General features: G+C 35.4%; 2 protein-coding genes across 2 annotated transcripts in view; one reads left to right on the top strand and one right to left on the bottom strand.

Annotated features, from left to right (window-relative positions):
* IMMP2L (inner mitochondrial membrane peptidase subunit 2) overlaps positions 1 to 25,432 on the top strand; it is an 875,294-nt gene that overhangs the window by 411,031 nt on the left and 438,831 nt on the right.
* Positions 4,737 to 25,432, bottom strand: part of LRRN3 (leucine rich repeat neuronal 3) — a 35,562-nt gene continuing 14,866 nt past the window's right edge. Inside the window, exon 2 of the mRNA XM_025873166.2 lies at positions 4,737 to 7,739. Within this exon, the coding sequence (XP_025728951.1) occupies positions 5,254 to 7,380 (2,127 nt within the window). The 5' untranslated portion in view covers positions 7,381 to 7,739 and the 3' untranslated portion in view covers positions 4,737 to 5,253. The remainder of the gene's footprint in view (positions 7,740 to 25,432) is intronic.

Here is a 25,432-nt window from a genome sequence, read left to right as displayed (position 1 = left end):
TTGTTTGTTTTTTTTTAATACTTTCATCCTCTCAGTGCTAGGATTAGGATGGTCAATTTATGTCCCAAGCTTACTCTATTATTTGTCCAGTGGCTAGTAAACATTATAAATGGATATTGCGATTGGATTTTGAATCAATAACTTCAGACACTGAACCATATGTTTTAATGAGAAACTGGATTTTCCTTACATTGGTCACATAGTACTATTAGTTTTTTGATGATATATTAGAGTCAAAAAAGACAAATATAAGCACAGAAAGTACCATGAGGTCTTCAAATTCCATTATAGTTCATTCTCCTGAGAGGCTTGCCAAGGTCAACCATAACTCTCTGTGCTATGCTTTGTTACTTTGGGCCACTCTACAATAATTTTGAAATCATATATGATATTTGAATTTATTACTTATTTGAATACCTCAGTTCTCTTAAGAGAAAGTTGTATTGATATATCTCTGATGTATTTAACCCCTTAGTTGGTATTAACTATATGGCTTATTTCAAACACAGCTTTAAGAGCCCTCTGATGTGCATGTAAAGTGAACCAGAATAGTAAATTCAAATCTCTGGGTTTGTCTATTTTCACTAGGAACAAAAAGGAATTGTGTTCTATTTCATATGATCTTCTTACCTGAGCATACTGAATGCTTACTAGTCAATTCAAGAGGAGCTCTGTGATGTCATTAATAAAATGTTTAAGCCAGATTTTGGAAATACTCTATGTTTCACTGGAATATTCTTTTTAAAACATTGATCTTTTAATTATTTTTCTTAGGATTAGATATATGTATTATGACTTTCAGAATGAACTCCGATTTTGTCATTTTATTCCCGTGTACAAATAGTGTTTTTATTTTTCACTTGCTTCAGAGGAATAAGATAAATCAAAGTAGTGGTCACCCTTAATAATAGATAGAGTCCTCACTTTACAAATGAACACACAAAAGCAGCCCCTATTGTATTGAAACCCCAATTAGTTTCTTTCTTTTTCCTGAGCTCCATGGTGCTGATTATAGCATTTTGATTCTAGGCATGGTTCTTTCATTCCACTACAATATTGCCATGATCCCAAGCAACAACCTAGTTAGCAATGCATTAGTCAGGGTAAAATGATATAAAGTATGGGTTGTAGAACTAAGGGTGAGAATATTACCATCTGAGAAGGTGGTAGAAGAGAAGATCATTGTAGTTTATGGCCATTTGGGATGTTCAATACAGTAAACATATCTGGCAAGTATACACTTTAAAAAAACTTTTACTTATTTGTTATAATTTGTTATGGGAAGGAGGGGGGAGAGGGAGGCAGAGAGAGGGAGAGAGGGAGAGATTGAGATGGATCAAAGAAAAGGTAGCCACAATTTAATCACTGTTCATTATTGCCTATCTCCTAGACTGTCAACACTGGGATGAAGCTGAAGTTGTTATTTAAGAGTGACATATACAATGAGAATTTTTTTTTCTGATACTTAACGATAGCTGTGAGGATATTTCATTGGAATTCTCCCTTTCTTTAGCAAACACATATTTTTAAACTTTTAGTTGTTTTTATTATTGGCTTTATTTGTTACTTACATATCACTTCTGATTTTTCACATAAAAGACTAATCTATGAAATTTTAAGATTTTCCTTCATTGTAAGTAGACATGCCTCTTGATTTAACCAGTTTAAGGATAGTATTTGGCTGGTATTAGTGTGTGTGTGTGTGTGTGTGTGTGTGTGTGTATAAATTTGAATTAAGTTCTTATATCAATATATAATAAGTAAGACTTTTTTAGAGCAAGAAAAAACTCTGATTTTTTGAGTATTGTTTTCTGTGAAAGTATGGATTGACGCTGGGAAGAATCCTCTAGATAGCAGAGTTAACAGATACTTGTGAAAGCAGTGATACATAACCAGCATGTAATCCAGTAGAATATAAACCCCTTAATGGTGGAAAATGTGTCCTGTTCACTTCTGTTTTTCCAGTGAGTAATAGCCATGTGGTAAATATTTATTGAAAGCAACCAAAGAAAATATAGTTAAATAGACTAAGGAATTATAATTTTAAACTTATGCTTTCTAATATGTAATTTTGCTTAAAAACTTTTATCTAATTAGAATAAAATTTTAAGAAAGGAAACAAGTATCAAAAGATAGATATATGTGCCATAAATGGATTTCATTTCTTTCCTAGGCAAAATAGCATATGACTGGCAGCATATTGTTGATTGGCTTTGCTGACAATGACACATTTTGCTTCACATTGTTTTTATACATTATTTGTACTCAACTAGACATGCTTATTTTCAGAAAATTTAAATTTTATTATATAGTATAAATTAGAAAATATATAATTATTTTAAAATCATTTTTGTGAAAAAATGTTTTTCTCCATACAAGGTAAGATCAGTTGACATTCACAGTGGTATATACTTTAGAGTTTTATTTTTTGTAGGTAAAGTTTGCCATTGCATCTGTATAGTATCACCAAATTGTAAGTTATATGCTTTGAGTAATTGGACTGGTGCTTAATTTTATGTGAGGCTTAGAAGGTAACATAGGGAGTATGAAATGCATTCTTGTTATTGAAGCAAGTGTCTTTTTGCTCTCACTGGCAATTTAGATTAAATTTTAAGCAATTAAATAGGATCATGATTTGCTTTGAGCATCTGTATTTATTCGTCTGTAACAAAAATACTTCATTTCAGTGTTCACTGTTAGGTGACTATTCAGAGGGCTTATTTGCTACAATTTCTCTAAGAAAAATGTAGCTTGAAATGCATTTTAAGCTCTATGCTATGTTTGTTATAGTTCTTCAGGCAGATAGGTTTAAAAGAAACATATGAGATACCTGAGCAAGTTTTTGCTGACATATGCAATACCTGCCTCCTAATAGGTCGTATTTCAACGGCTATATTTTTGATAAATGGCTTGGCTCTACAAAGCTCTGTCCGTGGTGGTGAAACATCTCATGATGTATGAGCATGTCTTACTGATAAATTCTAATGTCAGCCTCTGTGTGATAGTGATTCATCAGGTTGTAAAATTTGTGTTTGGGAAACACACTGAATTAGCAAGTTTCATATTTTGGATGTGTTGAAATTAACACAGTTTGTCCTTTTGTTTTAAAGGGTTCATAACAGTTACCTTCCAGATTGTCAAAAACAGCAGGATTTAATTAGAAACTGTCAAGGCTACCATAAAAGCAAACATCTATATTAACAAATAAATTGATATGACTACAGTGCTGGAAATGTTTACAGGCCAGTGACATGTTGATAAACATGCAGCAAGCTATTGTAAGAAAAGTTAAACACTTGATTATGAACAGGCATAGCAGCAATTAACATGGAAGCCTTGTAGCTTTGTAGAGATAAGTGATTTGCGTATAGAAAATATGGCTTATTATCTTAGATGTTTTTTATTGTTTCATGGGTTTTTTTTGTACACAAATACATTTATTTTGCAGGACTGTAAGTTTTTGTTTGGAAATCTGACTTAAAACCCTAAAAGATTTTGGTTATTTTCTCCAAGTGAAATCTTTATATTTCCTATTTTAGATTCTTTAAATAATGAGTAATGTTTTTTGGCACTTCATTGATTGTTTTTTAGGTGTCTTAAATATAGTCATAGATAACTACACTTAACCTTTTCTTTTACTCTATTTATTTTAAAGATTTATTTTATTTATTTGAGAGAAAAATAGAGAGGGATAGAGAGAGAAAGAGGGAGGGAGAATGCATGTGTGGTGGGGAGGGGCAGAGGGAAAGAGAAACTTAAGCAGACTCTGCACTGAGTTCGGAGCCAATGCGGGGCTTGATCTCATGACCCTGAGATCATGAGCTGAGCCAAAACCAAGAATCAGATGCTCAATCGATTGTGCCACCCAGATGCCCCTCTTTTACTCTAAATTAGTCTTAGAAGCTTTTTCTTGTATTATCAAAACTTTCTTCTCAAATTTTTATTAAATTTTGGGATTATCTAATTTATGTCATTTTTATATGGGAGTGAACCAAATAAAAGCGATAATTTTATAAAATGGAACCTGATAAACTTATTCTACTAATAATCCAATATGTTTAAAGTAAAATTTTAAAATCCTAATCTTGGAAAATCCTAGTCTTCTAAAATTCTAAAATTCATTGTTATCCTGAGGAAAAGAACAATTCAATCTGATCAGAGCAGACTTCAAATCAGCACCAACTAGGTTAGTTGCTATACAAGTATATAAACCTCCCTCTTTTGGGTTCATGTGAAACATGTTTGGTTGTTAGATTTGCAACACAGAAAATTATTAGATTATTGGCTTATTACTGCAGTGAACCACATTAAGTGTTCAGAATCACAGAGATTTGAAAATTAGACCTAAATCATAAATCCTACCAAAAATTGGCAATGTTTTCTGCAAAGCAAGCAGCTTACATTTGAGCTACTACTAATTAAAATAAAGCCTTCAGTTCCTCAGATACTGGATTTACATGTACTTACCAATTAAATCAACTCTAAAACCTTCTTGTTAAGAAAATATTTAAGTGAATACATGATGTCCTGAGGATTTGTTTCTGTCAATAAAGGGTTAAACAGTGTTGTTTTTATTGCCTTTCAATACTGATAAAGTGCTCCAAATTCATTTTTGTGCATTATAAAAATGTAATTACAGAACCCAATAAAAGTGCCTTAGCATTCCAAATTTCATTATAGAAAAACACTTTTAAAAAATGTCATTTAAATGATACCTGGTCAGATGACATTTCCCAGAAATTATTCTTTATTTAGAAACAAAAACAAGACAAAAGCAATTGATTTTAATCCAAAATGTATTTTTTTCTTATAAAAGAGGCCCACATACTCACTGTGTCTACTCTACAGAATTTGTCCATTTTATTACACCACGTGTCAATTCAAGTTACCTAGTCACTGCAAAAACTCGTGGCTAATATGTGTAATACAACACAGGAGGAGGTATTGCTCAGTTCAACTACTCTTATATACTTAAAAAAAATACAGAAATGTTTTTGTCCACTTTAACTGTAGTCCAGACATAAAAGTTACATGAAAGTTCTAGAAAATGGAATTATTTTATTTGGTTGCCACAGTACCCTTTGAAGCCAGTTAATTAAAATGCTGAACTTGTATATATTTCCCTTGGTCAGGAGCAGCATTGGGGAAGCTTAAACTTCTTTCTAGAAAGCAACATTTCTCTGCTTTTTTAAAATTTTTCAAGCATAGCTGCAGTCTTAAGCTTTTCTTTGAAGTAGGTTTAGTTAGTTGTTTTTAGGACATATTTGTTGGCACACCTATAACAGTTGCTTTCACTTCCAATGCTGTACTTTTTTCTTTGCCTGTTTCCCAGAGGTTGATTAGAGGAGGATAAAGCTCACTGAACGTGAAGGTTGGTTTCTGTAAGTAATTCCTCATATAACCATGTCCACCATCACAGTTCATTTCTTGAGAGAGGCAACTGAAAAGACATACCATACCAATAATCCCCAGAAAGCCTCCAAGGCAGGCCATAAAGGTTGTGGTGTTACTCTTTTCATATTCTTTTCGATTAGGGTCCAAACCTTTTGTGGTGACATTTACACATTGTTTTCTGGTTTTTTGATAGATGGTGGGGATATCAATACAAATTTTGTACTCAGTTGATGGGTTCAGATGAGTAAGATTATATACCTTGACATCAGATGGTATTCGAGCACTTTGGGCAGCATGGGAATTTTCAGTCTTGACAAAGGCTGTCCACTTAACACTGGATTTGAGAATTTTAGAACTTGCTTTCCAAGACACCAGAACTGAATTGGCCTGAACATCTTTTATTTTAATATTTAAGGATTCATTGTTATCCTGGGGAAAAGAACCATCCACTTTGATCATAACAGACTTCAAGTCTGCACCAACCAGGTTCGTTGCTATACAAGTATATAGACCCCCTTCTGTTGGGGTTATGTCACTTATATCTAGTGTGCCTTCAGAATGGACGTAGAACTTGTCTCTCAGAGTATTAGGTAAGAGTTTTTGGCCAGAAGGTGTTACCCAGTAGATTTCAGGCTGTGGCTCTGCAGTAGCTCTACAATGCAAGGAAACATAGCTCCCAGCTTCCAAATCCAGATTAGAAGGGAAGCTCTCAGGAGCTATAAGAGGGAGACAGATTTCCATCATTTCCCTGAAATGTACCTGCCGAACATTTTGGCCTTGGAATTCAGGTGGGTCCACGCAAAATAGTGAGTCTGGTTCCATAAATCGAATGTTGGTTTTGTTCATATTAATCCAACGGATGACACAATCACACCTGATGGGATTGCTGTGTATGCTGATCTCCTTGAGATTTGGCAGAGACTCAATTGTACCATGGTACAGGGCACTAAGGGCATTGCTGTTGAGCATGAGTGATTCCAGCTTGGGTAGTCTGAAAAATGCATTTGGGTGAATGTAAGACAACCGTGGGTTGTTTGTAGCTTCTATTTTTCTTAAATCTGGCAGGTTATCCACAGCAAGACTGTCGATGGAAATCAGCTCAGGCATATTATTTATTCCCAACTCTTTTAAGTGTAGCATATTGCTGAAATCACCCCTCCGTATTCTATTAATGGGATTTTTATTTAGATCCAAAAATTTGAGGTTTATAGCTTTTTGGAGAGCAACATGGGGCACTTTAATAAGCCTGTTGTCATAAAAAGAGATGCTTTCTAAGTTTTCAAGTCCAACCAAGGCATTATCTGGTATTTCCGTGAGGTTTATACCAGCTATAACCAGGCTGCGGAGATTGATAAGCGGCTTAAAGTTCATGTCTTTGATTCTGATGATTGGATTTTCCCCGATCATCAGAATCTCCAGATTGGGAAGAGCATCAAACCACTTACTGTTGATCATCTGCAATCTATTTGAATTGAGATGAAGTCGAAGAAGATTATGTAGGCCAATAAAGGCTCCGGGTGAAATTGTAGAAAGCAAGTTGTGATTAATATAGAGTTCTTGTAAGTTGCTCAGTCCAGACAGACATTTTTCAGGCAGCTCAGTTAGTTTGTTTTCCTCTAAATACACAGAAAGAAGCTGAGGCATCTTTTTTACATTAATATTGGTGACTGAAGATAAATTGTTTTGAGATAAGTCCAGGCCGGTGAGGTTTACTGGAAAGTCTATGGAGTATTCAATTTTTGCAATATTGTTAGTCTGTAGGAGCAGAATCTGTGTGTCAGCAGGCAATCTGGCTGGGAAATTTAAAAGACCTAAATCATTACAATCCACTGTAGATGCTTCCATATAAATGGATCTGGGTGTAAACCAAGGCCTGATTTCACATGTACATAATTGTGGGCAATCCGTTTTTTTATCTACAGCTTGTACTAGTGTAGTGATAGCGAGGCCAAGTAGCACATGAATTCGGAGTGGCATGTCCTTCATCTTAGCTTTCTTCTTCAGAAATTTAATGGGCCCTTAAGGATTCCACAGTCACTGCTAGGAAGTTCAGTAAGAGTTGATTGATAAGGAAAATAGTTGCATTTGTCAAATGATGAATGCCATAAAACTGCAGAGTTTTTCTTCATGGATATAAGTGCTGGTGCCACAATTGTCTTGTCCAGAAATGTCATGCATATTGGAAAAAAGATCACTATCTCCTTTATGATAGAATACTGATACACTTTTTGAAGATGGAGTACGTATAGATGGTCACAGGAAATTGAGCAATTCATTTATATAAGGGTGTAATATTCAAATCCCATGCTTGTTCAGTACTTGCAGGAATAGCAGCATGATGCTGACTATAATACAATGGAACATAAAAGAAAAAAGAGAAGAAGAATTAGTCCAAGGAAAAAAATACCATAATTAAATATCCATTAACTAACTATGATTATCTTACATATAATTTTGTTTAGAGTTTACAATTAATTCAATATGTTTTGATGACTCTGTCCTTGTTGTGACTCTCCTTGGCCCACACATTGGACAGGCTGAGAAATTGAATCTTTAGAAGACTGATGTTATATTAAACATAATGAATATGCTTCCAGAATTTTTCTGTTATTTCCAATCTTTACTTGTTTTTACCTGGTCATTTTGTTTATTATATTTGTCATTCTCTTTGACAATTAGTCATAGGGAAAAAGAAGAAAAACCTTTCAATGAGGATGGCTTGCTTTTTTCACTTAGAGGAGAAAAATTAAATGCTTAAGTAAATAATACTGTTCAGTTACAATCAAATGATTTAGCCTGTGGTTCCTCAGGTTCCCAGGAGACAACATTTTGAAACAAATTCATGTTCATGAAATGAACTAGAAGTAGTGGTATTTAGCTGGATTTCCCATTTTCATTCATGTTTCTTTCCATAGTCTCCTTTATATGAAGTGACTTGAATTTTCCAGTATTTGGAAGAGATTGTCTAACTTGCCATAGATGTGCCTGTATATTGTCATTCTTTACTGAAATTCAGATTAATGTTTGACTGTTTTATTTTTCCCCGAAAATAACTTAGATTCCATTAGTCACTAACAGTGAAAAAGTAACTTTATTACATCAGTAAAACAGGCACTTAAGTATTCCTTCTTTTAAATGGATACTGATGTCTTTATCACATAAAAATAAGCAATCCAAAATCAAGTTGCAGTTTTGATATGTGCTGTATTTTAAAATACCACACTACTTTTAGATATATACTCCGTCGGTTGGACTGCTGGTGAGCTCTTCCTGCAAATGTCCAGGACAGCTGGAGCCAGCCTGGACTCTTCATTCTGGGGCTTTTTGCCTCCCAGCAATAGTGGTCTGCTGAATGATCATTTTGTAAATACTGTTGACTCGTTCTAAGATAAGATGGGTGTTTCAAGGACAGGGATGAATATATTTGGAGAAGAGTCTCTACAGAGAGAGAGAAACATTTTTTTTTAAGCAAAAAAGTTGTTTTTCAAATTCATAAAAAATTTACAGCTCACAGTCACACCTAATTTTCCTCACATCCTTTAAGAGATGTGATATTTTTTTTTAAGATTGATTTATTTATTTTGAGAGAGTGAGAATGAGAGAGAGAGAAAGAGAGAGAGAGGAGGGCCAGAGGGAGAAGCAGGCTCCTCGCTGAGCAGGGAGCCCGATGCGGGACTCGATCCCAGGACTCCAGGATCATGACCTGAGCCGAAGGCAGTCGCCCAACCAACTGAGCCACCCAGGCGTCCCATAAGAAATGTGATTTTTTTTTTAAGGTTTTATTTTGAAGTAATCTCTGCACTCAACATGGGGCTCAAACTCATAAACCCAAGATCAGGAGTCACATGCTCTACTGACTGAGCCGGCCAGGTGCCCTGAGACTGTGATTTTATCTAAAATCTGGATCATGAAGTTCAGATAACTACTAATTATCTTGAATTAAGAGTGTTTTCTTTTTTCATTACTTCATCTGTTTGCTGATCTAAAATTCCACTTTTAATGAAATTTTTTTTTATTCTTAATTGATGTATAGTTGACATACAGTATTATATTCATTTTAGGCATGCAACAATAGTGATTTAACAAAAAGCTCACCATGATATAGACACATAACAAAGAGCTCACTACAATAAGTGTAGTTATCATCTGTTGCCATCCTTGGTTATTACAGTATTATTGACTATATTCCCTATGCTGTACTTTTCATCTCTGTGACTTACTGATTTTATAACTGGAAGTTCATACCTCTTAATTCCTTTCACTTATTTCACCCATCTCCCCACTCCCTCCCCTCCGGCAACCATCAGTGTATTCTCTGTACCTATGAGTATATTTGTGGTTTTTTGTTGTTCATTTGTTCTGCATTTAGGATTCCACATATAAGTGAAATCATATGGTATCTGTCTTTCTCTGTGTGACTTACTTCACTCAGCACAACACCTTCTAGGTCTATCCGTGTTGTTTGCAAATGGCAAGATTCCACTATTTTTTTATGGCTGAGTCCTTTTTGTTGTTGTTTTGTTTTAAACTGGACCTTCTGGCTATCATTCCTAATCTCTTTTAAGTGGACTCAGTCCCTTGAGGAGAGAATCTAATACAGCTCCTTCTTCGCTGAAGATCCCTGATAAATCCCTGGCCCATAGGACCCTCCACAATCTGCAGTCTCTCTTCTCTTTCTGTATGTTTGTTCTCGTCTTCTGCCACTCTGCCTGCAGCCTTCCCTCTGTCAGCAGAGCTCTGGGTACCTCATCTTCTCTCTGCCTGGAATTCCTGGTTCTTTGTTGGGAGTTAACTCTTACTGTTTTGTCAAACTTCAGTTCAAGCATCACCTCTCCGTGAAGCCTTCTGTATAAGCCCTCCCCTCCCGCTCTACCTGACTGCCCTCCACAGTGAGCTCATGGCCCTAGCACACACCTCTGTCAGAATATTTACTTGATTCTGTGCCTCACCAGGTATTCATCTCCTTGAGATCCTGAGGCCTGCCTGCCTTTCCATTCCCAGCTCCTGGGCATGGTAATTAGAATGTAGTAGATTCTGCAGAAATGTTTTGAATGAAAGGATAAATGAATTATATTAATAAATGTATATGTTCATCTTCTCTATATAAGCAAGTCAATCTGTTTAATTTACCAATTTCAATATTCAGCTGCTTTAACTTGCATAAATCTATTACGCAGAATGCATGTTGCCTATATTACTAAAATCCAAAGACTAAATTTCAGTATAATCCAAAGGAACATTAGACTTTAAAGAAGAGTCAGTCTAATATTATGTCTGCAGTTTGTTCCTTAATTTATTCAGTCAACATTTAATGAGTACCTTCTGTGTTCCAGTTACTGGGTTAATAGCTAGAGGATAAAAAATGACCTGGACATGTTCTCTTCCCTCCTTAAGTTTTTAGTTTGGAGGGGAAAGCACAAGTAAACAGATGGTTACAATTCACTGAACAGCTGATATGGGAGCTCATAGGAAGGATACCTGAATACAACTAAAATAGAAATCTACTTCCTCTTTCTTCCCAAAATGAACAAACAGCCTAAGGTACAAGGTACAAAATACATTTCTGCATGTTCCCAAAAATCAGTTAGTTGAGAACTAAGAAAGCATAACTTCTGCCAATTAATCAGTTAAATCAACTTCCTCCAGTCAAGCAAAGAGAGGCCTATATCCTTATGTTAACCAGAGGATTAGAAATATTTAAGATGAACCTTCTTTTGGGGGACATTAACCTAATAATACCACTTTTTAGTTTGAAATTATTCTTCTCTTTTCTTAAATTTATATCTTTGTTTAATTAGAAACTCTTTTCTGACCTCATTTCATTAGTTATATAGCCATATGCCAGTAACAACCACATTTGAACTAGATTTATTCTGGAAGCTTTTGAAAATAAGGAGAGTTGTGATAGTAGTGAGCAAGTTCAAATTTTATTTCTCCAGATCTGTAGGAAGAAATTGTCAGTATGAGAAGCACAAGGGAAGATGTGGAAATTTTGCCTTTTTTCATTGTAGTATTGATTTTTTTCCCTCATGTCTTTGGAAATGATTATGATGCTTTCACTAATGGACCCTTTGGCATAGATTGTTTGCAATATAGTAAGGCAGTAATAATATCTTATATCTTAGTGCTTTATGGTTTTCAAAGCCTTTTTTTATTCATTGTTTATTTTATGTTAATAATAACCTTGTGGGGTTGGCTGGGAGGTAACTTTAATCCCCCCTTTTTTTATGTAAGGGTATTTGAGACCCATCAGCTAATAAATGAGGGGTCACACAGCTAATAAATGAGGGGTGACAATAGAACCCAGGTTTTGTCTTTAGGCTTAGCATCTCTAATAATCCACACTGCATGCATATGTAGAGATGAGATGAAATAATTTTAACAAAAAGGTATTTCTCAGCAGAGCTGTCATTACCTTGGTCTTCGGCTTTTCAAGTTTGGAAAATTAATTTTATCAATCTACTAATAAGTGACTAGTGTGTGCTTCACACTAACCAAACTCACAAGGGACGAAACCAAAATGCCAGTACATTACAATGAGAAATATGACTGTCAGGAGAATACAAATCCCTGAATCTGCTGGTCAATCAATGCCGTTGCTTCAGTAAAAAAAAAAAAAAAATGTATTTTGAAAAAAAATGTAATTTGAAATATAAATTATGTATCTGCAATTTGCTTGCGAACGTAGAATCAGAAGGTAAGTCAGATTAGCGTTCTTAATTACCATAGTCATCAGAAATGATAATTTGACATAACTGTTTTAGTAAAAATTGTATTATCACAGGAACCAGACCTCTTGAGTCTCATGGCCCTAGGCACAATCTTAGCCCCCAAGCCCCTGTGCCCGGAGACTTTTCCTGGATTCATTCTTGGTCACATCTCATCTGTGTCTTAATCATTTCTTTATATTTCTTTTTTCCCCTTACTGAATATAAAATTATCGGACATTAGATTATTACTAGACATTAGATTATTAGATTATCCTCTTATCAGACATGAGATTATTCGATTATTATTCCCTCCCTAGATTATGAGATTATATTATTAGCGTCTGCATTCAATTTACTTTTGATTTGATTATGTTAGCACATTTGATTGGTTGTTTAGTATGCAGCCCAGTACCTCCAGCATAGGGGTCATTAAACAAATATGTGCAAAATAATAACTCACCAATGTGTCTTTCTATAATTTGTATTGGATGATAGAATATGGAGTAGTGATGAAAATGATTTTTTTTTCTTCCTAAGTAACTACCAATAAGCAACACAGCCGGAACAGAATAAAGAGACACAGATACACCCCCAGATTCTTACAGAGTTTTTTTCTTATTGTCTGATGGCTAAAAAGTAGAAATATCACAGTTGTACTACAAAGCATCCACTAGCAAAACAGAAAACGGTTTGCTTTATAGGCAACGATTTAAAAACATGGCTGTTCTTTAAAGCCACATTTTAGCTTTACTGCTGAGAAAAGGGTTTCTGCTGTTGTCCATTTTGGGATTTGAGCTAAATAATTATAATGGTGGTATTGATTTTAGGAGAGATTTTCAATTGTTTTTTATATGTATCTGTATAAAAATTTTTAAAAACATTAAGCTAATTATACCCCTTAAAAGTAAATTGGCCAATTTAATTCTATTTTCATTTTTTGTGAATTTTAATACCATGGACCCTCTCACTTTTATCCTACCTCTCCCCCATCTTTCCCTCTCCCACTTTCCCTTTTTGAATGCATTGAAAAAAATAATAAACTTTTAAAAAAATATTTTCAAGCTTAGAAAACTTGCATCTCATAATTATTGGTATACGTCCATAATTCCCCATGCTCCATCAATATGCTGGGAAATCTTTTTCTTCTAAAATAAGAGTAGGAAAATTGCATTTCACAAAAATCAGTATTTCAATTTGAGTTTTGAAAGTTTTGGGACCATTGCTTGCTCTGGAGCCTAGCATAGGGACTGGAACATAAGTCTTCAATAAATATTATATTACGAATGGGTGGATGTAAAGTAGATAACATGTAGGCAAAGTATCTTACTTTTCTTCCTTAAAATATAGTAAATAATTGGGGCACCTGGGTGGCTCAGTTGGTTAAGTGTCTGCCTCCAGCTCAGGTCATGATCCCGGGGTCCTGGGATCGAGTCCCGCATCGGTCTCCCTGCTGAGGGGGGAGTCTGCTTCTCCCTCTCCTTCTGCTCCTCCCCACTGCACATGCTTTCTCTCTCTCAAATAAATAAAAAATCTTTTAAAAAATATACAGTAAATAAGCCATATAAACTATTGTTACTAACAGTGTATATTGTTACTAACATAGTATACATTATCATTAACTGATTCCCCTTTTTTTGGCTGAACATTCATATATATGGTCCTATTCTTAGGAGCTAAGAAACAACTCATAATTAACAATTTATTCTTCAATTTTTTTTAATGTAAAATATTTTAGAAGGCCTTTTTTGTACCTTCTTTTAGTTTTAAATGCAACTGAACCTTTATTATATATTAAAGCAAAATAATTGAATATTATAAAAGCTCAGAAGATAATGTTAATGACACATCACCAGGAATGAAAACTGACACCTCAGAGAAATGTATTATATAAAGCTTCTTTGAAATGACTTGAATGAATGAGTCCTACAAGTTCAACGTCAGCCCTCATTAGAGCTTATCATTTATCTACTCTTTCATTTATTCTTTCATTTGTCTTTCCCTAAATATTTGCTGAGGGCCTATTGCATCAGTCACTGTGCTTTCATTTGTAATCTCATAAGATTTGTGAAAACTTTAAAAAAGATTATTTTTCATCGACAGAATATAATTTGACAGTTAAGGCTTTTGTGTGTGTGGGGGGGTGGTTCAGAAGATCTTTTTTAAAAAGTTTTAAAAGCATTTTAAGATGTGGAATTTTCATTCAACCCAGTCCTTTGTTCTTTTTGAATTTTTTTCACAGTATCTTCCACTTTTCTTATTGGCTTCCCCAGGTAGATTTTGCCTGATGGAGAGTCAAAGTCCTAAAACATTTTATGTTTCAAATTATACATACAATATATGCATACATAACAATGTATGTACAATAAATTATACTCTGGCCAGCAGCATGAAACTTGACAGTTTAGGATATTGAGAGAAAGAAATTTTAAGACTTCTCAAATCTTACAATATTTCTAATGCCTGTGGATACTCATTATAACTTGATATTTCTTGAATGAAAAATAGAAATTGTTTCTAGACATGATTGTATGTGGAAACATTTAGGGCAAAAGCTTCCTTTTCCTTGGTCAGAAGCTTCTTTTTTCCTTAGCTTCATCTGTTTTTCATCACTTAAGAAACATTATTGAACAACTATGTTTTGGCAGGCACTGTTGTCGATGCTGGAGAGTCAGCAATAAATCAGATGCAGTATCTACTCACCAAGTTCGCAGTTATCGAAGGGGTGGCTAGCAAAGGATGCCGTACAACAGATTTGACACAAAATAAGTATATGCACTTCTCTGTGAATGTACCAAGGAGGAGATGCTTAGTTCTGGCCATCTCACAGAAGCAGCCTGAATGTTCTGTGTTCTGTCATGATGCTGATTGAAAAAATCAACTGACGTATGCTTTGGAAACATGGGGGGAAGATTTAAAATCCACTATCTTTCAGATGAATTTTTACAATGCTAAAGCTTAAGAACAAAGTGTGCCTTCTTCCCGTACCTCATTATGTGTGTTATAAAGACTACAGAGTCTGAAGAAGAGAAACATTTGGATATTTAAGTTCAAAAATTGGTGAAGATAGGAAGTTGCCATGGCTACATTAAAGCCCAGTTTTTCCTTTTCTTCTATAGCAAATTGCTAGCTAAGTTCATTTGTGTAAGGAACTTAAATTCTATTTTCCCATTATCTGACTTTATTCCTTTGTTGTAAGACTCAATCTTTCTTCAAGTCTAATTGAAGGTTCCATATCCCAAAAGTGTTATTGAATTATACTAAATGCATTCCTGTAAAAGGGTATTCATTTTTCCTTGAGAAATATTTATTTTCCAGTTTTTCAAAACTAATTAATTGTTTGAATTTGTAGGCCAACTTCCAGAAAGTAGATAATGCTAACTAGAATAGTTTAATGAATATTATCTTATAGTATTTATCTGTTAAAAAATAGGAAGAAAATTTGCTTTGTGATATGAAACATGGGTCAGGTTTACTAGATGATTTTATAATTGTGGACAGGACATCTTACTTTCCTGTACCTCAAGTTATGGATCATTAAAATTTAGAAATTGGTTATATGATAGTTAAGGTTCCTTCCCATTCTAAAAGGTGTATACTTCTCTGTGAACATGAAAGGTTTTTAAAAAGATGTCTAAAAAAGTAGTTGTGGGTAAACTGACTTAATTCAATTTAAACCTTTGTATATAACTGATTGCAAGTTTACATTCAGTACTGTAGGCCTATGTCATTAACACGTTAGGGTCAGTGAACTTTAGTCATGAGGTTTTTAAACACTGTCTGATGAATTACCTGGAGTTACTCGTATTTCATTTCATGTTTATATCTACACAGTAATAAATGAAGAAGAGAGTTACTTTAGTCATCAAATTAAGGCATGCTAACCACTGGGTAAGTAAATCGCCTGGATTAGGTCCCTTGATTGAAAAATGAGTTGTCAGTAACTATTAATATTGACATATATACAATATAACCATTATGATTATTTGCTAAATTGAAAGCTAGGGATTTTTTTTTAAAGATTATTTATTTGAGAGTGAGAAAGAGAGAGAGTGAGAAAGAGAGCAAGCACAAGCCAGGGGAGGGGAAGTGGGAGAGGGAGAAGCAGACTCCCCGCTGAGCAGGGAGCTGCATGCGGGGCTTGATGCAGAGCTCGATCCCAGGACTCCGGGATCATGATCTGAGCCAGAGGCAGATGCTTAAGCAACTGAGCCATCCAGGCGCCCAGAAAGATAGGGCTTTTTGACACTATTGAAGTTTCAGCCGCCTGGATATATTTGGTATCCTATAAAATCAGCGTATTTTTGGTGTTGTAAATTCCTAGGTGGAAATGGGTATAGAGATCCATTGGTTCTCAACCTCATTTCGACTGTGAAACCCTTTGTTCACATAAAGTCTTACTTGTATTTACATTAAGTCAAACTTTGGAAAGAAGATCTATTCTGGTTAGCACAGGAGGTAGGGTGGGGTTGGAGAGTGTTGGAAGGCAGACATCTGGAAAGATCTAGATGGTACCCAGGTTGGCTTTCCTGCCCATAGCATCTGATCCTGAAAGGGCTCCAAAGACCTCACTTTCTGAACCATCCATCCTCTCTTAGAAATAAAGTAGCAGAGGCCCTCAGAGGTGAAATGACTCATGCAAAGGTGGTTTATTTTAAAGAACTGTTGAAAATTTGGAGAAACTTTAGGCATTCTTTCTAGTGCAAATTCCTCCACCATCATCTCAGTCTATAGGCATGCCACAGGTGGGTCTATTTCCCTTGGCTCTGACCGAATCCAAGTTGGCTTCTTTCCTTGCAAGGTGGGAAGAATCCCCAAGTATGGTGGGATAGCACTTAGCCTTCGTGGTCAAGATTAGCTGCCTAAGGGACAGCGCAGGGAGAAAGGAAATGCTCAGGAAGAGGGTGGGTATAGTAGTAGCAGTTAATAATAATACATCAATGCCACACATGTCCCATGTGCCACTGGTCTCACCTCTTACATGCATTCTCACAGGTAATCATCAGGTCCACTCTTTTTGTAGACACCATTATTATCCTTACTTTATATATAAGGCCAAAAAGGTTAAATGACTTGCCAGTTCACTCTCCCTCAGGTGTACATTCAGATCCTTTCGTTTTGCCTCTGAAGCCCAGTCTTAACCTTTAACCTTATTAAATTAATTAAACAAGGAGGCAGTTAGACTGAAGTGGCCTGAAGGCTAGAGGTCCATGTAAACAAACCAAAATCTAAGCCTGCCAATGCCTCAGGGTTACAAAATTGAAACCAACCAGAAACAGCCAAGTTGGCTTTAAACTAGAGTCAATCAATAATTCTGTCTTTGCTCCCACACTTTCTCTATCAAAGTCTCTCTCCAAGTGCCTATCAGTGGAGGCACTTCCAGTAATATTTTTCAGTTTATCTCTTAATATTAGCAAACTCTACTTTCTCTCAAATGTTTCTTAACATAGCATCCGTCATCTTACTGTCTTTTCAGAAAGGTGTTTTCTCCCACTGGATGGGTACACTGGTTTTTGTTATCTGTTTCTTCCCTGATTAAAAAAAAAAAAAGTTTTATGCAAATGAAATTTCAAAGGCAGCCCAATGGGAACTAGAAAAAGGAAACCCATTTTCTGGGTCTAGTTTTGCTGTGCCAGTCAGATAAACCACATTGTTCTCTTAGTTTTGTGTAAAACGTGGGGTTCGAACGAAATTTTCACTATTGTTTCCAAATTGATTGTTAATGTTCTGTGAAATCCCATAGAGATTTCCTATATAGTTGCCATTATACAGAAGTCTTTTAATTAGAGCAAAATTAGTTTTGTTATTGTACAGAATTTATCTACTGAAATGTAATGGATACCCATACAGTTAATGGATACTATCATTGAGACTGATTTCCTTAGATTCTGGCATGCCAGATGTGACATTCTCACATCAGATATTTTGAGGTTCTCAAACTGGCTTAGATTCTCTCCTGTTCTCATGATAGGAATAGCTATAGGGACATCGAGAAAAAGAAAGGGTAGATCTGATACTATTTTGTGTCCCTGTCATGTCCAAGACCTTGTGTTTGAACACAGAGAACCTTCCTGCAGGTCTTAAATCATGTACTATTTCCATCCCTTATGAAATTAAGCTCAGGATGAATTTCTCTTAGAGAAACCAAGAGTAACTTAAATAGCACAATTCTTTTTTTCTCCCAAATCTTAAAATATGCTGTTAGGCAGATTTTGAGGGAGTCTTGGATTTATCTTTTTTTCTTCTGCTGTTTTCAGATTTGAGGCTTGTGCTATGTGGGGAAATCCATAGGAATAAAGTAAAACAGGGTCAGGATAGTTTTCTTTAAAAAAATAATTCCAATTATGGCACCCCCAAAACATGAGATTTGTGGAAGCTAGTTATAGCATAGCAACAACCGAGAAGGATAATTTTCAGTGCAGAAATTCCTCCTTTATAATTTTCTTTTAGAAAGTGGGGAATGAAGTCTGAGTCCCAGAAGTGTTTCATATTGGTGTAGTGATTTCTGTATACTCACAAATTACCAGCTTGTCGTGATACTGTCATTTCTCATTATGAAAAGAATTCTGATTTGTATTTATTTTTAATTATAGTTTTTGCTCAACTGAGCGCTTCACTAATAGCATTATATGTGAAGTTGATTTTTGTACATGATTAGCAAAACAAAGGATATTTCTAAGCCAGGACTCATCTCTTTATGCTTGTAGTCTGTGAGAATCACTTCACGTATTGAACACTGTGGTAAAGCATAACAGTACTTCATTCAATATTGTGTGAGAGCCAGTGGATTTGGGTTGCCTGATTTGCTTTTTTATCTTCTTTTTTATTATTCCCTCGTTATTTAGCATTTGTTTGGCCCAGAGTGTAGGCATTTTTGGGGAAAAGCACTCACTTATGCATTATTCTTAACATTCACTCATCTTAGACTGTAGTATAATCATCTTATTTTCCAATTTGGGAAACAGAGTAATGGAAAGCTTGCTTCAGGTTATAATTGAACTATATAGATCTCTATTTGGGTGATTGACAGTACTTTGGCAGCAGCGTACTGAAAGCATGCAGACCCAAGAATTGAGAGAAGACCTTGTGACCTGTAGTGACTTCATTTCTAAAGTAAGATGCCCCTAAGTGCTATAATTACATAATTTTTGTATTACTCTTAAATAAATAGGCTCAAAGCTCTTCCAGTATTTTTCCTGGTGCAAAAATAATCTTATTGACAGATAAATTTACATAGAGATTTCATGATATTTTCAGGTTTTCATCGTGTTTGTTTACATTTTACATGTGTCCAACTATGGTGTACACAAAGGGTGCAAATTTTACTAGGATCAGAAGTAGTCTATGAAAGGATTCTTAGGAAATTTACAAATCCATAGAGAATTTGGAGATTTTTTTTATTTGTATCTCAGAAACAATTTATGTATTTATATGGGAAAAATAATTATTCTCTTGGCAAAATGTGTGCATGCCCGTACATGTCTATATGAAGATCCCTTTAGTTCTGTTCAGAAAATCTTCAATATGATTGATTAAACTCTTGTACTAAAGCTTCCCATTTTGTTCCAATTTTTATTCCTATTGGTAGATATTTAGGGTAATTAATTTCGTTAGGCATGAATTTGTATTTAAAAATTTCACATGGGTGAAGAGGAAAACTCTTCCTACATAAGCTTTCCTTTTTTCCTTGATACTTTTGATTTCAAAAAGCTCATTCTTATTAGTCAGTTGCAGTTTATTTGGTAAGGTAGTGCAATGGGATGATTTGTATATGATGCCATCCTTTTATCTTCAGAGGCATTTCCAGCTACATTTGAAGATAGTTTCCCTAGCAATCTCCTGATTGAATGACAAGAAATACTCACAGTATTCCCTTATAGTGCAATGGTTTGGAAATGCATGTCTCATGGAGACCTGCTATCAGTTATCCTACATTTCAGATGAAAGCGTTTGGGGTAATTATGCAGATAATTCAAGCAATTTTTAAATCATTTTCTTCTTCACTGGAAGACAGCCAAATACCCTAACCCTAAGTCTTTAGGGTCACCTGAAGACTGTCACCTGAAGTCACCTGAAGACTGTCCATCTCCCTGGTGTAGTTAAAAGAAAATAAATAAACAATGATTCCAGCTCGAGCTGATTCTATGGACCCAGGTACAAGCATGCCGCCTTGTGTTTCTGATCTTACAAGCATTGCTCTCCCTAGGTCTTACATGTGAGAGCACATGATGGGCATATATGTTCCCCTCCCACCTCTCCAAAAAAACAAGAAAAATAGTTTGTTCTATATTGTTGCTGAAAGTAAATGCTTTTATACCAATCTCAGGAAGGATGGCTTTTTAAGCAGAGATATGTTACAAAAGGATGGTAGCAAAAACGTTTTCATCACATCTGTACTCCTTGATTAGCTCAGTTTGACAGAACAGAAAGTCATTGGTTTGTAAAGAGGATAAGAAAGCCTCTGGACAAAAATCCTATGATGTACTCCAGGTAGAGAATGAAGAGTATTTTAGTTGTAATATTATTAGAGAAAACTCAAAAAATTACATTCCAGAGAAGAATGTTCTTCTGACAAGAACTCAGAGCAGAGAGTCTCCGGACAGTTCAGTTTCTGTTCTGCCTATGATAAAATCTTGTTTTTTTTTTTTTTTTCTATTGAACATAACAGCATAAATATCAGTGTGTTTTATATTTTTACTAAGCATTGTGAAAATAAATTGAGCTCCTGTGATTGAAATATTTCTTCAAATGCAGTGAACAAGAGAATAAACTATAGCACCACATTTCAAGTGTGTCATGGGGTCAGCCATGACTCCAGTGATGGATGCTGCTTTTCTGTTACTGTAACTTAGAGCTGACAATACTGATACGGTCTGTATCATTAGTTCCTTATAACAAGCATGGCATTGTTTGTGTATTTTCATTTGAAAAGTGCCAGATTTCCTTCATGCCGTATGATTACCCCCTAACGCTCCTGACAAACTGCTTCAAACAACAGGGCCATATTTGTGTCCAGGGCTGTAAGATTTTCAAACAGAACGACAATAATAACTCCACTGAAAGCATGACAAAAATCTTGCTGGGTTATGGTTTTGAGTCTTGAAAGTAATCATCTCAGCAAAGGTAAAGAGGGAATTTACATGTCTTTGGGCATGTGTGTGCATCTTTCAGTGAGAAGACACTCATTAGTAGACCAGTCCCGGACTCTCTTCCTAACCCCTGTGTTGACAAATGATGAATAGGAGATGACCTGGTGGTACTTTGAAGAAGTCTGAAGGGGCAGACAGAGTTAGTTCTTGACATACAATAGGTCAGCGAAGTCTTATGATATGTTTTATGTGTGGAAATAAAAGGTACTATATGCAAGTTAAAGCTTGGAGTTTCCTTCTTCCTGTCACCTACCTTACAGCCACTTAACTTTGCAGGAATATCACAACAGCTCTTACACGGGGTTCATTATATAGGACCGCCTCATGCAGACAACCCTGTGAGATTTGGTTGCTAGAGACTCCCTTGAATTCATTAGAAATTATTACTGACACAGGGGATCAAATTAATCCCCATTATACCTGCTCATAATGGGCTTTATAAGTTTCCAGTGATATTTGACCACTATCCTCTTTAAGGATTAGGCTACATCTGGTTAGTGAACCTTTGAAGGAATATGAGATCCCTAAAAACAGTGACATTAAAAAAAAAAAGAAATCTGTATTGTCTTTAGGTAGTGAATAGAAAGGACTAAAGTTAAATGAGGAAGTAAAAAAGGCAAAATGGTCATTTCTTTGAAATGGAAAGTAGTACAATTTGTGGTGCCTACCAAATTTTAATTTTGTGTTAATGGGCAATATAGGCCCTTGCTAACATTACTTCTTTTACAACAGCTACCTCAGGAAGAGCTTGGGCAATATGCCAACTTAAGCATCTTTTTGGGGGTTGCACATGGCTGGAGGACCAGTCATGGAAAAAGAGTTCTACATCTTAATGAGGAGAGAGGGTGCTTTCAAAATAATGTAAATTTGCACCCACTTTACACTTAAAAGCCTGGTATTCATCTCATATACAGCTTAGATGAAAACTAGGTGGAAAACCACCTGTTTGGAAGAATTTCTTCATGATAGACTCTCAATAGATAATTTAAGAATGTGTTTCAAACTATCATTTTAGCTAAGAAAAGCAAATGGTTTTACAGTATGTTATAGTAGCTTCACAGAGTAAGATATAATACATTTTTATTTTTGATTACTGGATTTCAGTTATGAGAAGACATTTTCCCTTCACACTATTACATGATTCAAAATCTAGAATCCTTTAAGTTTGATCTGGGACATTCACCTAGATTTACTATTCTCATGTGTCCAACCAAAATTACTTTGTGAAATAAAGTTAATTTACCATTAATTTTCTATTGCAGGAATATTTCATATTGCTCAATAAAGAATTAGTCAACATTGATTTATATTATGGGAAACTTTCTCTGAAGCTAGAGTTGTGTGTACTTTATACTTACTTTTTAAAATACTATATTCATATTTTACACATTTTCTTCAAGTACAACCATGTAATAAAGTTTAGATCAAACCACTGTGGATCGGAGTTCAAGATATAAATTGCAAATATAATGAAATATTTTTTCTGATTTCTGCTCATTGGAATTCATGTTGCTGGCTACTAAGATACAATATATCTTTGTGATTATTTCTGGTGTTGTATAGATTTTCTTGGAAGGTATAGGTTTGTTTCAGTGAATGAAAGCTGTCCTTAATGTAGGAGAATTAAACTGTGTGAGGATAATGAAGAATACGGGATTGAAAAATTTTAGTTTAATGACTAATTCCCACTAATTGTCTGGAGAAACATTGATTAGAAGAAGCATATAATTTTCTCTAATGTAGATTTAATTCCAATATCCATAGGCAGATAGGGTCATTGATGATTTATTTATCCTTGCATATTTCACTACAGTCCTGATCCTAAAAATTCCTTAAGGTCCTTGTCATTTCCATTAATTTCCTATTTCTGTCATATAACAATATCAGCAAACAACAAAAGCAACAAAAGTAATAGCAATCATAATGTGCTACATTGCAAACATTTAGTTCGGTTTTTATATATGTCCTTATTTGATTCCCACACTAATCCTGTTGGCATGTGCTGCTGGACCCTCTTTACAAGTGATACCTGATCATATACCACCTTACCAAAAAGTACAGCTTCCAGTCATTATCCCCGTTTCATTTTCCTTGCATAGCCTCTAAAGACTACCAGAAATGATTTATTTACCTTTGGTTTATTGCCTGCCTCCCACCACACCAAACCAATTTTCTAGATGACTTTTCTCAACACTGACAGACATTTTGGTTTGGTGTGGGTGGAGGCCAGACCTTGTGGGTCGCCAGCTGATAGTGATCAAGTGGAAAAGTCGTCATTATCTCAGTAGCCTCAAGTTTGTGTCTTTTTAATGAAGCCTAGTTGGAATAAAGAATCTGCTGGAAAATGAACCTTACAGAAGATGCTGCTCCCCTAAATACTTTAGGGCATAAGAAAACACGCTTGTTGCAATAAAAATCATATATACTCTGTTAAAGACAAAAGTTAATGCAAACCAAAACAAGAGTTGGTATTAGTCAAGGTTGGACAAATATTGTTGGCACCAAGTTTCAGCAGAAGCACCCAGAATTCATGAAGCACATATGAGATGAATAAAATTTACTTGAAAATTTAAGCTCTGTATACTAGATTCTATAATAGTATTAGCAGAGTTGGAAGTATATAGGGTGGCCCGGAGCTTTGAAATGGACAGCTGGGCATGGCAAAGAAATCTTTGGGGGTTCATTATGATCCAACAGTATTGCTCACTAGATCTGAAATAACAAGTCTATGGCCTTGACATTTAATATGAGCGTGAAAAACATTTATTTAATCTCCTATTTGAGATGAGAACCTCAGGAGCACCACGATGAAAGCATGTGGATTAAAAAAATTCCTTTCAGACATAGTGAGATACAAATGCTTATTGTGCATGTGCAGAATCTTTTTATTCATTGCTTCGTGTTCAGTCGCCTCTTCTTGAACATGCTTATTTTGAATTTTTAATGACTAGAAATGGGTTTAATGTAAGTGTACGAAGAACAAACCAAGACTTTTTGTGTGTGACAAAGGGCCCAGAGGGCTGAAACTGCCCCTATTCCCCTGTGACTGATCAGCTGAGTGTAAACTATTCATAACTGAATGTTGTTAGGAAGTTTCTCCCTGCTAGAGGACTGGGACTGTGACAGGAGGCGATTTGACATGCCTACATGATTTCAAGTATTAGACTTTAAATAAAAACTCTCCTGAGTCCGAGTCCAAGAAGAAAGGAGGGAAGAGATGGAGGGAGAGTAGGAAAGAACAGAGGGAGGCGGAAGGAAAACAGGAGGGAGAGTAGGAGGGAGGGAATCTCTGAATCTCCACCAGCCTCTCTTTCACTTTCCAGTGAGAGAAACTCCAAGTATTGTCTATTCATGAGCATCTGCAAATCACATTGCAGCTTAACTGTCTCTTCCCTGATTTAATAGAAACTTTGATTGTTTTCTAGGATTTACATTCAAAGTAATTGTTTTTGCATCTTAATATAGTAAGAAGTAGATTGCATAAATGCATAACATATTAGAAATGCTATTAAACAAATGATTCTATGTGGTACCATTGAATGAATGTTTTCCTTTTATCTTCTGAACAAAACAAATTTCTCCAATTATTTTTAAATTGATTGTTCTCTATTGTTGCCCAAGGAAAAGTGAAAAAATTCTATTTGTGTGTTCATTCCATTTCTTCGGTATGATTAAATGGAGCAGCAGAAGACTAATGCGGCATCCGGTCAGGTACTTTTCCCTCCAAGATCTGTAAAGGGCCCTTTTATCTGCATACTGCATATGGAGTATTTTCACACACTGAGGCTTCAGTTCCTCCTACTTTATTGTTCTTTTTATTATAAATACCTAGTATCTTTTAGCAGCCCTACCTTGCCAGTCTTGCCCTATTTGAGTTCCTGCCTCAAAATAGTGAGTCCTTCAGTCAAGCCTAGGGTGGTGGGAAACTCAAGAGGGTTCTCACATTGCATTTGTGGTGATGATGGAGGACATACCTGTTCATGTTCTAAGTGGGCCATTTTTCTTAGCTTGCTCAAACTCCCTGAACTTCCAGAGAGAAGAGACTCCTATCGTTTCAAGAGCTGAAAACTGAGCTCTTTCAAAGAGTTGACCTTCCCACATCAGACCACTGTCTGGGGAGTTTGCAAAGTTATCTAACTTGCCATTCAATACGGAGAACAATGACCGGAGCTTTTATTGTTC

The sequence above is a fragment of the Callorhinus ursinus genome, unplaced genomic scaffold (assembly GCF_003265705.2).
Source record: "Callorhinus ursinus isolate GAN/ISIS: 27379988/994484 unplaced genomic scaffold, GSC_fseal_2.0 scaffold12, whole genome shotgun sequence".
NCBI classification, from domain to species: domain Eukaryota; kingdom Metazoa; phylum Chordata; class Mammalia; order Carnivora; family Otariidae; genus Callorhinus; species Callorhinus ursinus.
This window is presented reverse-complemented; position numbering and strand designations above follow the sequence as displayed.